Below are 15,018 nucleotides of genomic sequence, written 5' to 3' on the forward strand. Positions count from 1 at the left end.
CAGTAGTGTTTGTAAACATTTGGGCATTTGGTTGTGCTTGTCAAATGGGTGTAATGTGCTTGTTTTTGAAATATTCCTGTTACGTGTATGTGTTTAGCTAATCTTAAGAAATATATCAAAAAATAATATAAAACCGTGAAGGAAATGAATATAAACATCTTAATTGAATATTATTTCGATTTGTTATTTGTTTGCGATGTTGGCTCTACTAAGTGAAGTACACTTTTGGACAGTAAGTGAAGATGTTACCATTAATGATACGGACTATGGAGCATTTCAGTACCGCGAGAAAAGAGACTTTTCGGAGTCCAGTTACTTCGGAGGGAAGAAGTCTTTCGCTCAAAAAAGAGGAGTATTGTGGAACGTGGACAACAAAAGACCCAACAAGCTAAAAGATGCTTTGAGGGAACTAGAGGTATGGATGGCTGATATGTTTCCAGAGCATACAATATTATAAGCTTACCCTTGATGGGCATGTGAATAAATATCACATGTACTTAGTTTCTGTTCTATCCGCAGGAAAGCTTAGCACACTTCCGAGTTGTTTACTGCAAGTGGAAATGTAGTTATCTCCTTCAGCTAATTTTCAGCTCAGGCCTTATCGCTAACATTATAGTCGATATATTCAGCGGTGATATTGTGAAGATTATTTTTGATAAATATTTGATCGGAAAATTGCTAACAGATCATCTTTCTGACGGTATTTATCAAGTAAATTGACACTACTATTAATTAAATATCATATATTTGTTTCATGAAACAATCATTAATTTTTTCCATTTTCAGTAATTAAGACGGACACACACATTGTTTGCTCCTACAATGACAGTCAGATTACTTATATTTATTTAACTAAACAAAAATCTAAATACTCCCCTGCAGAAAAGCTTTCTAGAATGGAGCCCAAGATTCAGATCTTGGATCTAGGTGGCCCAACTGGGCGTAGACTGGAAAGGAAGCTTTCATGTAACTCAGCGGGTGACATGGTTGGTAATTTTTCCCGTTAGTTTTTTGTATTATAGTTGAACGTGTCGAATTATTTCAATTAAATTCAACTCACATTTATAGGTTTTGGTATGGTGGCGGTGTATGAGAGATGAGGTGTACCCATGGAGCCCCTTAGTCAAGGATCAAGACAGAGCCAACGTTCACATTTATGGAATCAGTGGGTATGGATCTTTTTGTTATTTCCTTCAGCTTGAGCAGTACATATTGTGTTTCCAGGAAAATTATCTTTTACTGTTTATTTTCAGGATGAAAGCAGAGTTACTATGCTATTACAGAACAGAATTTGATCCTATTTGTGTATCATTTAGCCTTGTGGAGCCTGGTGTCATTCACACTGTTGAGCAGAGAGTTTCAAGGAAGGTTAGATATCTTTATTTTTTGTATTTTTACCCTGTTAAAATAGTAAGTTTTATTGCTTCAGCCATCTTAAATGAAAACTCTTCCCGAGATGTATTTTGCAAAATTCCTGGTAGTTTTTAACCCTTGAGCTGCAGTAGTTCATGATTATAGGTGCCATCTAGTGCAGAAGAGACCCCCTGTGCTGGAGGCATCCCCTGCTATGAAGGCTGGTCTGGTATAGTTAAACCCCTTAGTGATCGATATGGTGAGGGAAAGTGCCCAATTGCAAGATATCCGGGTAGAAATAAAAATTTAGGGAAAATTCTGCAGTCAGCGTGCAAAACGTATAAAACCGTTCCCACACTCTTAAGGTTTAAGGCTCAAAGAAAGCTTTCTTCTCAGGGAAAGCGGTGGTTAGAGAAATGCTTGAGATTCCATGAAAAGGTAATGTGCATTTCGTGTATTAAGAGGAGATAATGAATTTTTAAATAGAGTAACCATATTTTAAAATATTTTATCCATTTCTTGTGTTAGTTGATGATATGTAGTGTAGTATGTGGAGTGAGTACGTATATTTTATCAACTTCAAAAAATCAACATTTCATGACTCACTCTTGAATCAGGTTTTTAAAAATTCCTGAATTTCTGATAAATAATCTTGGGTGCCATTAATAAGGTAGTTTGCTTCATCAAAGAAAACGAAAAGCATTGATTGTGATTCGTTACCCACCATTAGTGTATTCATTATATACAAATTGTTTGGTTTTAGAAATCCCAGTTTAGACGAATGTCAATGGTCAATTTTAAACGCTTTTGAAAAAGGTCAAATTGGCACCCATGCAATGCCATTCCATGTGACGTCACAGGGACCTAGATTCTATACGATTAGATAGGAATTTTACATTGTCTGAGATTACCAATGCCATGCATGAGGCACAGAGCTCAGAGAAACATCTCTTAATAATCACCTATTAAAATTGCCTGTGGTCGGAAAATTTCCTTTGTTTGATAGGGTATTAATAATCCTTATTTAAGCCAAGTGCTACGCTACCACTGTGCTCGGCAACTAGCAGCCTGCATTGTAGCGGCGTTCATAGCCTTGCATCCAGGTGGCCTCACACACCAGCAGCCAGACATCACACAGACTTTTCCCAGCATTCATACTTAGCTATCGCATTTTTGCGCACTTGAAAATTTTCACTTTTCATTTAATCGTGAAAAATAGATATCGTCCTTTAATAATCTAAAAGCATAAAATATGTGCTCCAGGAGTTATAATCTTTTGATTTAGGCAATAAAAAAATAGGAAACCACCCTATTATTGATAGGTAGTGGTGAGAGACTAAATTTCTTTTAAATCTCCTCCAACTGATGGGATGCAGTTCTTAATTTGGCATGAACATACTGGAACAGCATTCCGGCAACTCTTTGAGAAAATTGGGTTTTATCAGATAAAGGCATTGTTTTTTTATGTTTGGCAAAACATGATTCCTTGTTTAGCTTTTATAACAAGTTTTAAAAATCTTAAATTTATTGGGGGTGGCAGCTAATACATATTTGAAAATCATGTGTGGATTAAATGTGTAGGTATGCATTCCAGTTCTGCATATTTCGAAATTAAGCAGTGCTGGGATGGACTATAATCAAACATCCTCCACGCTTGAGGGGTTGATAGCAGGCTGATGCCTTTGTTGGTTGCCTTCCTCAATTGTCATGCTACACCTGCAATTGCTCGATTTCATCTGTTATCTTTGTTCTGGTGTGAAGGGGGATGTGACGGTAGATAGCTGCACATGTGAGGTGGTTGGGCGTCGGAGACTGCAGAGGGCAGCTGCCACATCCATTCCCTTGCAGACACAGGTGCGCTGCTTGTCTTTTGGTCCAGATGGGGAGCGTCTCGTCCTTGGATGCATTGATTCTTCTATAGTTTTGTTCAACTCTGGATTAGGAGTTACCAGCATGGTGAAAGCAGCCTTTGTAAGTATGTCGTGGCTACTCTTCTTGAATAATTTGAGACCGGTTGGTCTTCCTGATACTACTTAGCATGCATTTTGTCTGAGCTTAAGGATGTGAATGTTTACTCTGCTTGAATGAATTATCTGTTCTGGTTATGGATTTTGTTCAATTGTGTTATATGTTAATGCATTAATAATAATTACTGAATTCAAATGGACTTAAAATTATTGGACTATTGGATTTTAATAAAAAAGAGGAAAACTCAAAGATTGCTATCGTGCATATGTTTTAATTAAGATAAATTCCCATTTCCAATTAGTAGAATAATTTATAAATACAAGAAATCTTTACTCCATGGAGTTATATGAAAGCGATAGCTATATTATAATCCATATTTTGCCTCTGCCTTGATTTAAGTGTCAATAAGATGGAACATTATTGCTCAGTGAAATAATACTGCCTTCATCTGTTGCCTCTGTTTAGGATTTAACCTGCATTTGGAGGTCATGTCGAAAATTTGCTATGATGCAGTGGGTGGTATAAATAATATGATTCCACTGTTAGGGAAAGCCACCAAATTCAGTTCATGACAGAATAGCAAAGTTATGGGCAAATACCCTGTAATGTTGTAGAATTGGTGATCCCTTGCTCCCAAGGGACACTGAGACGAAGGTGACAAAGACAGCGGCACATACCATTGGGTAAACTACTCATTCAACATGGTGGCAGGCTGTTTTAGCACAGCATGAAATTTTGCTACTTTCAAAGTGATGTTTAATATATTTTTGAGTGCAGAAAAGAAAATAGACATGAATGTATGTAATTTCTTTTTTAGCTTTCGATTACAGCCAAAAGAAAAATTTGGTGGATTACCCTATTCCTTTACTTACAAAATTCTGAATAGTTAGGCATCAGTTGCCAGCTAGCAGCAATCTGCAATACTGTGCCTCTTGCAGTGTTTAATTTTCAATTAGGAGTTTGGAGCTCAGCAAAATGTTTGATACGTTGAGTATGCCAAGCAATTTAGCCCAGATTATGAAGCCGTAGTCAAAAATATAAAGTTAATTATAAATTCTGAGTTTGAATATGTCTCATCAAATGACTGGTAGCGTTATTGTACCCCTAATGTTCTCAGTGGTACAAGAATCAAACATTGAGTTAGGTGTGTCAGTATTTACATCAAAGAGGATAGAATACATAACTCCTTGCTCACTCTGAGGTCATTATCGAATGAATATTAAAAACTTTTTCTTCCTGCTTAATTGGTGTTAAATTACTTGATATTACTGTTTCCAAGGCTATTATCGAAGCATATTTATTGCTTTTCGATTGTCTTCTTTGATTTAATGTGAGAATAGGTATCAACATCGGCATTGGAAAGCTTTTTTTGAACCTAACTGAAATAGAACCTTATTCTTGTTATTGACCCTTAGATTTGAAAGAGAAAAAAATATTGAATAATTGCTGTTTGATCAATAATAATTGAATTTTGACCCCTGTGTTAATGTATTTATGAAAGCTTTTCTTTTTTTGGTGCCTTTATCAGGTTTGCATGAGATAATGGCTTGCTAATGAGAGAGAATGTTTCAGATTCCATCTCTTGTTTCCTGGCATCCTGATGGTACTGTTGTCCTGATTTCCAATGAAAAAGGCCAGTTTCAGTGCTTTGATGTTGCTCTGGCATGCATTAAGCTTCAGTTAATCGGAGAGAACATTAATCCTTCTAATCTGCTTGACTTAGGAGTTTACTTCAGGTAAAGTGAATTTTTTGTTTGCTTTTGTTGCTATGTTTGATTTTTGCATTAGAACAGCAGTTTATAGCAATTTATCTTGAGTTAAACATGAGTCAGAAGAGGTTCAACAGATTCAGGCTTCAATTGGTGGAAGTTAGACATATTTAAGTAAATGAAAGGTCGTAGCACTTTTCCACAAGAATTTTTAATGCGTACAACGCGTTTCGGCTCACTGAGCCATCATCTGGTACAAGACGCTTGAACACATGTGAAGATCCCTTTTATACCCTTGAGAGAGGAGAGTATTGGAGAAGGAGAGGATTTGACATCTTTGAGGATGGGGGGGGGGGGGTGGGAATGGGTGTACAGAGTATAGACAATGGGGAAAGATACAACTACGGGATGTGGAGAACCCACGTTGGAGGGAGGGTTCTGGTCATAACTGTAAAATGACGACACGTGCGGAAGACCATAGCAAAACAGGAGGAGGGGGTGTTGAGAAGAGTGAAAAAAGGGGGGGCTTAGGGTAAAAAGAGGCCGCGTGTCTTTTGAAAGTGAGAGGAGTAAGTAGCGACGCAGGAATAAAAGGCGGGGTGAGGAGTCCCTTTGGGTTAGCTGAGAAGGAGTGAAAGTTAGCGGGGGTACAAGGGAGGAAATTGCCAGCAATAGAAAATGGTCAAATGCGTAGAGAGGATGGGCGGACGGGAAACACCCCGTGGATGTTGGGGTCACTTAAGGCGTGGGTGAGGAAAGAATTTCACCATTTGTTTTGGTGAAGGGTATCTTTAGGAGAGGGGAGTGGGTGAAAAACACTTGCTCATTCATAAGCGTATTCAAATCACTTTGTACAATTTCGAATTGCTCAAAAACATCCAGTCTTGTACCCTTACTTTCTAAATGTAGAATTTCAGGTTTAGAATTACAATAATGTAAGGTCTGAAGAAGTTGTTTAGCGAGAAGTGACGTTTCATCTCCATTTTTCCAGCACCTTCTATGTTCTTTCATTCTGGTAATGAAACTTCTGCCTGTTTGGCCGATGTAACACATGTTGCATGACTCACAATTAACCTTGTAAATGCCAGATTGATTGATTGAATCTATTTTGTTTTTGTTGCGGCACAAAACTTTACCAAGAGTGTGGGGGTTATAAAAAGAGACATTGAATTTATTTTTGGGGAATTTGCGAGCAAGCCTATTTGAAAGATCCCCTACAAACAATAGCCGGCACCGTTTTTTGGATTTCTCAGTGATGAGGGGAAGGGAGCAAAGCTGTGAAATAGCTCGCGTTTTTAACTTTCTTTGAAGCATTTTGGTAATGATGTTTACACTATAGCCGTTTGAAACTGCAATTGACTTGATATTAGAAAGTTCACTATTGAAATTCACAGCACTTAATGGTAAATTCACCAATCTATGCAACATGGAATGAAATGAGGATAATTTCTGGGAGGTTGGGTGGCATGAGTCACTTGGAATGATTGTATCACTATAGCAGGGTTTTCTATACACACCAAATTCATGTTTGTCACCAACTATGGATATGGAGAGATCAAGAAAGTTTATTTGTTTATCGGATTCTATTTCGTAATTCTATTACGAAATAGAATCCGATATCGGATTCTATTACGTAATGTTGGGATGTTGGGTATTTAAAAGATTCAGAAATGTATCTAATTGTCTAGCACTTCCGGTCCAGCAGCAGATGATGTCATCAACATAACGGTACCAGTAGAAGATGTTGGATAAAAGTGGATGTCTGGAATCAAATAACTGGCATTCTAAATTGTCCATAAATATTTCAGCTAACACAGGTGAAAGAGGGGAACCCATGGCAAGGCCGTCTGTTTGTTGATAAAAATTCTTATTATACAGAAAATAATTTTGGTTTGCACATAGTTCCATGAGACGGTGAAGTTCACTAGACACACTGTTGTCGATGTTGCAGTCTTTCAGCAAGTCTCTCGTAAGTAACAAGGTTTTCTGTACAGGTACAGAAGTAAATAAATTTTTTACATCAAATGAAACTAGCTTGGCGTTTGGAGGTAACGTGAGGCTTTGAAGTTTCTGTGACAAAATGATGGAGTTCTTAATGCTATATTTTGGAGAAAAACCAGACAATTGCCTAAAAATGATATTAAGTTTGGAGGCCAGCTTATAGGACGGTGAGCCTATGCACGACACTACTGGGCGAACAGGCGTTCCATCTTTATGAATCTTAGGAAGGCCATAAAATCTTGGAGGTAGAGGATTCATTTGAAGTAACTTCCTTTTCTCACTGTCACTGAATAAATTAGAGCAGGAAGATAAAGCTGTTTTAACACTTTTTTGGAATCTATCTGTGGGATCACGGGGGAGAATCACAAATGAAGTATCCTCCAACAAATTGTCACATTTGGTGGTGTATGAGGCCTTGTTGAGTATTATCACACTGTTCCCTTTGTCCGCTTTGGAGATGACCAGATCTTCCCTTGTTAACTAGTTCTACCCTCGCCATTCCGAAGTCACCTCATCGTATGATGACTAACCACAACCGAGTGCTACGATCGATCAAAGAGAAATTAACACTTTCAAAAGACACGCGGCCTCTTTTTACCCTAAGCCCCCCTTTTTTCACTCTTCTCAACACCCCCTCCTCCTGTTTTGCTATGGTCTTCCGCACGTGTCGTCATTTTACAGTTATGACCAGAACCCTCCCTCCAACGTGGGTTCTCCACATCCCGTAGTTGTATCTTTCCCCATTGTCTATACTCTGTACACCCATTCCCACCCCCCCCCCCCCCCATCCTCAAAGATGTCAAATCCTCTCCTTCTCCAATACTCTCCTCTCTCAAGGGTATAAAAGGGATCTTCACATGTGTTCAAGCGTCTTGTACCAGATGATGGCTCAGTGAGCCGAAACGCGTTGTACGCATTAAAAATTCTTGTGGAAAAGTGCTACGACCTTTCATTTACTTAAATGAGTCAGAAGGTAAATATTAAGGCCTTGAAACTATTTGAGGAGTTAAAAATTATTTAGTGATGTTTGAATTTTCTTAGAAATTCGTTCTTGGGAAATACTCAAGCAAGCCAAAGTTTTCCTAGATTAATTCATTAGTAATTTATTATATTTTAGCTTTAGCCATTGTGAATATTTTATCTATCAATTTTTTGAAAAGCAACACCTATGCTATTCATTTTAGTATTTTAAAAGTATTGTAAATTTTGGTTTTACCCATATGTGGATCTTAGAAGACAAGATAAGTTGTAGTGCTGCATTTTAGGCAATCTACATTTGGCAGTGCTGCTTATAACTACCTATAATTGATTTTTGTATGAAATATAGATTCATATGATTTAGTAGTATAGTATAGTATAGTATATTTTATTATCCAAAGACCAGATTACACTGGTATAGGAGTCGTCAGGTAATATAAAAAATAACACAGGTACATAAAAAAAAATAACACAGGTTCATAAAAAAATATAAAAGACAAATAATTATGCACTATTACCCTGAAGAAATTCATCTACAGAATAATATAATTTATCTAGTAAAAAGCGTTTAGCTTGTCTTTTAAATGAACCAGAAGTTTTACAATTTTTTAAACTGGATGGTAATTTATTGTACAGGCGTAACCCTATAGTTTTTGGACCTAGAAAGGCTGATTTAGTCCTGACATAATTATAATGAATGGTATCATGACCTCTTGTGTAATAATCATGGACATCACAGTTTTTACAGTCACAGTTTATGTGTACATATTTAAAAAATTTCATGAGCCCATAAGTAATAATGGAGATAAATAAAGATTATGTTGTGATGAGATTCCATTGTGGGACATCGATGTTGAATTAACATAATTCTTGTCTTTTGAATTTGACTACAGTAGACTATCGTTATTACGAAGTTAATGGGACCGAAAAACCAGAGATTCATAATAATGAAGTTCGTATGAATGTTTCTTTTATGAATCATAGAAAAAAACATTGCTTGTCAAAATTAATTGGCTCTTAAATCTCCCGAACATATAGTCTCACTGTAATATAGATTCAGAGTCAAGTGTATAATATTTAGGATTAAATTATACGCTAATATATAATTACAGGGACATTTACTTCATTTTCTCAATAAAAGAATGCGGCATGATGCAATTGAGGGTTGATATCTTCATGAATATAGTAAGTCTTCGATATATGAACAAGGTGCGTTCTGAGACCCTTTTCGTAAGTTGATAAACCTATACATACAAGGTATCAAGGAGGGTGGTTATCCTGCAGAATGCAACACCTCATCACAATTGTGCGTTGGCGATGTGATCTGGCTGGGTGTGTGACACTGCCGGAGTCAACATACCGTCAATTTAGATACAGTAGACTCTCGTTTAAACAAACTACGTTATCACAAAGTTTTCATTATTACAAAGCAAATCATGGGTCCCAACGAAAAGGCCTATCAAATCTATAGTAAAGGAAACGTTATTATGAAACTCAGTCATAAGAACTCGGCTTCAAAACCACTGTGTGACATTTGAAACTACACTGTCAGGCACCACGCCACGCACGAGTCGCATCTTGCACAAGTTGACTGGGATGCAACCAACTTGATGGAATGATGCCACTGCTGCAGGATGCGGATTCATGAGGGTGATCGCTCACTGTGATGCTTTGAAAATAGGAATACGGAACTCCCATGAAGGTAACTGGCGTGCGATCACGATATCGTGCAGCAGTGGTTATAGGAATCCAGGGCTTATGGCAAACTGTCTATACAGGCGAGTGTCCAGCCATGACTCATGCAATCTCTACCTCCACTTCCCTCACTGCCTTCACTTTTACTATTCCCTTCCTCTCCAGTTTGACCTTGACTAGTGTCGGCGTAAACATGTCCAAGTGTGACGAAATCTCTGGTTCCCTTGGGTCGTATTCAACAGCATGCGAGGCCACAGCAATAATTGCTCATTTATGAAATGAAATATACATGAAAAGACTGTGGGTAACATTTTACTTAATTTATGATTGGCTAATGATTGAAAAATCTTCTTCAATCATGATTATTTTCCCCCGCCAATCATCTGCAATGCTAGAGCAAATGTCCAAGTAACCTTGAAACATTCCTTATCAGAAAGTAAATAAAATGATTCTATTTTATGGAGGGAAGTCTTATGGAAATAATATGCCAGCTGTAGCAGTTCATTAAAATCAAATATCTTGGTGCTTTTCTGTCAAATTTTATTTTTTTATTAACCCTTTCACTGCTGTGAGCGTACATGGTACGTTCGCAGGGCAGGCTGTTGGGAACATACTTTTACTTCCTCCCTGCCATGCACTTTAGCCGAAGCACTTCGAAGGGTCCCTAACCAGGGACCCTTTCCTCGACGAGCTCACCCTCGCTGGCCCCTCTCTTCGACCCTCCGAGCGTGGGGGCCTCCCTCCCCAAAAGTGACCACTCTGACTGCATTTTGAAAATCTTTTTTGGTGGTCCACAGCCACGATTTTAGCAAAGTTAATAAAATTGTTATTTTTCATCGCAGAAACACGGTTCAAAGACGTACTTGATTGCTTGATCGGCGGGAGTGTGATGCAATTTTTTTATGATTGGATTGATTGGCTGATTTTCAAATTGCAGTCAGAGCGGTCACTTTTCGGGAGGGAGGCCCCCTGCTCAAGAGGGTCCAAGATACGGGCCAGCGAGGGTGAGCTCGTTGAGGAAAGGGTCCCAGATTTGCGACCCTACGAGGGTGTAACACGCCCATCCTGGAAGTACCTGCTCCATAGCCCCACGAAACGCATTTTAACCCTTTCCGCGCGGCTGGACGTGAATTCACGTCCAGCGATTCCTAGCTAATGGCGGCCCGACGTGAATTCACGTCCCATGCCCGGCAGCTTTAATAGCGGCACCACTGCGTCCAAGTCGTTCGTAGGGGCTCTTGCGGGCTCACAGCCGTCAGTTACACTCCTACCATCGCTTGGGGAAGGTCAGTTCTTCTTGCTGGGGTGAATATTATGGTCGAAGACGCTTTCACTTGGAGGTACGTAAACATTTTTTTTTCCTAGTTCTATTTCATTTTCTGTTGTAAATATGCGTGATTTGCCTTTTATTTACCTAATTGTGTGTTGATATATGTGTTAAAGATATATATTATGATAACTAGGTTTATGTTTTTCAAGTTAAGAAAATGAAAATTTTCAGTTAATTTTTTTTTCGACTTTTACGGCGATAAATTGTCGTTATCCAAAATATTCTTCGAATATTCTTCTCTAACTAGCGATGAAATATGGCGATGAAGCATTGAATGCATTTTTTTATCATTTATTGTGCATAGATGCTATTTTTATTTTAAACACCCATGTACCGCGTATTCATTATTTCTTTTTATTACTCCCTACACAAGATACTGCAGCAGCAAATAATTGATTGCAGAATTCAGGAGCTGTAAATATCCCGATCCTGTGTTTTGATCTTCTTTGTTTCCTTCGTCTCCCTTCAATTTGGGTGAGTCAATGAGTAATTATGTTATACTTTTTTTGCTTTGAAATATTTTTATGCGAAACGTAGCTATTTTCTATTTTTGCCCAAGTAACATTTTCATTTATTTTATTTTTCAAATGACATGCGCTCCTAAATTTTTATATTTTATCCTCGGACCAGTGCATTACAAATTCATGCATAAATTGTTAATTTTTCTTCGTAAACTCGTACCTATTACTAGTAAGTATAAGCATATAATGCCTTCATTACTGAAGGATGAAAGTGCTGTTGCTGTTTTTTGTGATTAATTACCACTATCATAATAATGGAAACAAAAAAAGACACGATATCAAAGAACATTTTGGTATTCTTGTTAAAATTTTGCTGTCCTCGCTTGCTGCGTAACAAAATATCTTTTTTCATAGTGAATAACAATAACTTTGTGTTCTTGGTATCTGCATAATCAGGAAATCAAGAAAAATAATTATCCGTGGATGTGTAGTCATTCCCGTTAGAGATTTGGCTGTTCAGGAAAGGATGTTTTGAAAGTTGGAGTTGAAGTGATCGCTAGCAATATGTTTAGTAGTCTTCGACATGTCACTCTTTTCAGATACCTTTCACTCTCTCCACATATTCTTTTGTTTGATCAATTGCCGGGGTGCCGCGCGACCTTCTTGGCCCTGCTTTCGGAAGTTTCGCAAACACAAAGAGGGTTTATTGCCACGTGAAAAGCATTAGGGATGAGGGTATTGGGGCGGAAGAACCCTCGAGCAGGATGGCGTCAGAGGATATTTTCTTATTATGAAGCAGAGTTCAATGGTCTACCGACTGGCTTGGGGATTCCCTCTGAGAATATTTCGGAATGCATGTCATCTCCCGGCGGTAAATAGCTCTTCCCATGCTCTGTGTAAAACGGGACGGCCGCTGGTCTCCGGGTACCTGCAGGTCCGACCCTTATAATCCTCCGCAGGCAAATACCCTACCCCGGCCTATGACAATGGGAGTGGAGTAGATCTGAGTTATTCTTCGGCATTTAATAGCATAGCAGTACTAGCTAAATGTTTTCTAATGAATGCTATACATACCATATTTAGAAAGTGTTTTTAAAATGATGGAAAACGACACCAAACTCGCCATAGTTTTTTTATAAATAAACAAACATCATTTTGCTATTTTCGCTAATTTATTCATTCATCATTGAACCAATATGTTACTAAAATCAGGTATTTCTTTTTTAATCGAGATCTTATTAATGGTGGAAAATTATATTATTATCCAAAATGTTTTTTTAGTCAATAAAAGTATGCCATCATTCTATGCTTTCATTTATCATGTTTCAGAATGGTTAAAACTCGGGGAGGAAAAAAAAGAGGTGTGGAGCAATCCACCCTTAGGGAGAGTCCTCAACCCTCGACTTCTCAAGTCAGTCCCCCGCGTACTCCTGATCCTCAGGATATTACGGAGGATATTCCTCCACCAGAGGACATTCCTCCACCGAAGTCGAGGAGAATGGCAGCTTCGGGAGTAAAAGCCTCTGGAGTTCCTCCACGGAGGAACTCCGGAGGCTGCTGACCCTGTTGCTGTCGGAGGCCGCTGACACTGTTGTGAATAAGCTAATGGAGGGTCACCTTGATGCTGGCCATTCATTATTTATGGATAGTCATTACAACAGTGTCAATTTGGCCCACCAACTACTGGAGCGGAAGACCTATTGTACCGGAACTTTGAGAACTAACCGGAAGGGTAATCCTCCCCAAATTAATTCAAAAAAATTAAAGAAGGGGGAAGTTGTGAATGCCTACACTGATGACAGTGTCTGCGTCATGAAGTGGAAAGACAAGAGAGAAGTACTGATGATCAGTTCGCAGTATAGCGGCGAAATGATCGATTTCCCCCGCCGAAGGGGAGGGGGAACCATTCCCAAACCTGAGGCAATTGCAAGATACAACAAGGCGATGGGGGGCATTGATCACGGTGATCAGATGATGTCCTATTATCCAATTGAGCGAAAAACTCTCAAGTGGTACAAGAAGTTGGGCACTCACATCTTACACCTTCTCCTTCTCAATAGCTATTATTTGTATAAGAAATTACATCCCAGATATTCATTTTATGACTTTCGGCTTTCGGTAATCAATTCTTTACTTTCACCTGCTTTCACTGGCCCTTCAGGCCCTTCCCCATCAGTCCCTTCCAGAGGGGTAGGCTTATCAAGGCATTTCCCTCACACCCTTCCAATTGACGAAAAAAGCAAGAGGAACAGAACGGTGCAAAGAAGGTGCCGGGAATGCCAGAAGAAGGGGATAAGAAAAGACACAACGTTCTTTTGCCCTGCTTGCGAGGGACACCCTCCCCTCTGCGTCGACACATGTTTCATGGCTTTCCATGAAAATATGCGATTGTAAATATTTGTACATAATAATTTCAATGATGGATACTGTATTTCTTTATTTGTGTATAATTAATATGTTTTCTTGCTCTGCAGTCTGATGAAGTTGTAATTTCTGGAATATTTTTACGTTTTTAAATTTGTAAATAGTATTGTAAAAGGATTTTGTGTTTATTTGGAATTCGTGTGATTGCATTTTGTGTATATTATTTATATGTTTAGCGCTATGTAAAAATAAATTATACTTGTTTTAAAAGTTATTTTTTCATTTATAAATCCTGCTAGAAACTGTGTTAGTTCTTTCTGCAAAATTTCGTAACGAAATTAAAAAAAATATTAGATTCAAATGTCAAAATAGCATACAACATATTTCATTCTATTATTTCACAGAATGGAAGAACGAGTGCGGGAAATAGCTATTTAGCCGTTGTAGTTTTAGCAGATTGCGTTTTTAGCAGAAAAATATCAGCATTTGCAAAATAATTACAAAATTGATAAATTATGACTCTATGGAATTTTTAATAAAAATAAAAATAAGACTTCATATTGCATTACTATATTTGAAAGGCTTTGCATTTTTTCCCTGCAAAAGAGATAGCTAAAAACTTAGGAGAGATATATGGTCGTAAAGGGGCGTTGATACTACCCTGCATAACTCAGAGCGGGCTCAAGCGTATGACTGAGGACGTGAATTCACGTCCGTTGAAAAAATTTAAATTTTTAGCATAAAAAATTTTTTTTTTTTTAATTCCTGAAGAAAAATTGTTTCTTAGGTACAGTATTACTGAAAAACCCAAAAAAATGCATTCAGTCAGGGAATAGCCATACAAAAAATAGCCTCAGCGTTGAAAGGGTTAACCTTTTCGCCGCATGTGAGAAGAAGGCTTTCGGAGATTGAACAGCAGTGAAAGGGTTAAGATCGTGGAAAACTTTGAAGGAATGTGAACTAATGCACGGATAAATCGCAGCCGGATAATTGGGAGTCTGCTGTATATAAGTTTTAAGCTCTAATTGGTGGACAGAAAACTTTCTAGTTACAACAAAACTATACCAATATTCAACATTGTCCAAACAGCACAATTCTTAAAGAAACAAGCGTGCATAAATACCCTCAAACAGGATGAGATGGACTGGAGAGACAAATT

At 38.1% G+C, this 15,018-nt stretch overlaps 1 protein-coding gene and 1 long non-coding RNA gene across 2 annotated transcripts in view; both read left to right on the forward strand.

Moving 5' to 3' along the window:
* Positions 1-32: 32 nt before the first annotated feature.
* LOC124157619 (WD repeat-containing and planar cell polarity effector protein fritz homolog) overlaps positions 33-15,018 on the forward strand; it is a 33,256-nt gene continuing 18,270 nt past the window's right edge. Inside the window, exons 1-7 of the mRNA XM_046532491.1 lie at positions 33-415; positions 520-700; positions 787-986; positions 1,069-1,169; positions 1,254-1,368; positions 3,115-3,324; positions 4,894-5,057. Of these exons, the coding sequence (XP_046388447.1) occupies positions 197-415; positions 520-700; positions 787-986; positions 1,069-1,169; positions 1,254-1,368; positions 3,115-3,324; positions 4,894-5,057 (1,190 nt within the window). The 5' untranslated portion in view covers positions 33-196. The remainder of the gene's footprint in view (positions 416-519; positions 701-786; positions 987-1,068; positions 1,170-1,253; positions 1,369-3,114; positions 3,325-4,893; positions 5,058-15,018) is intronic.
* LOC124157621 lies at positions 10,691-13,783 on the forward strand. The gene is made up of 3 exons (XR_006864626.1): positions 10,691-11,044; positions 11,408-11,508; positions 12,825-13,783. It is a non-coding gene; the product is annotated as an uncharacterized LOC124157621 (long non-coding RNA).

The sequence above is a fragment of the Ischnura elegans genome, chromosome 4 (assembly GCF_921293095.1).
Source record: "Ischnura elegans chromosome 4, ioIscEleg1.1, whole genome shotgun sequence".
NCBI classification, from domain to species: Eukaryota; Metazoa; Arthropoda; class Insecta; order Odonata; family Coenagrionidae; genus Ischnura; species Ischnura elegans.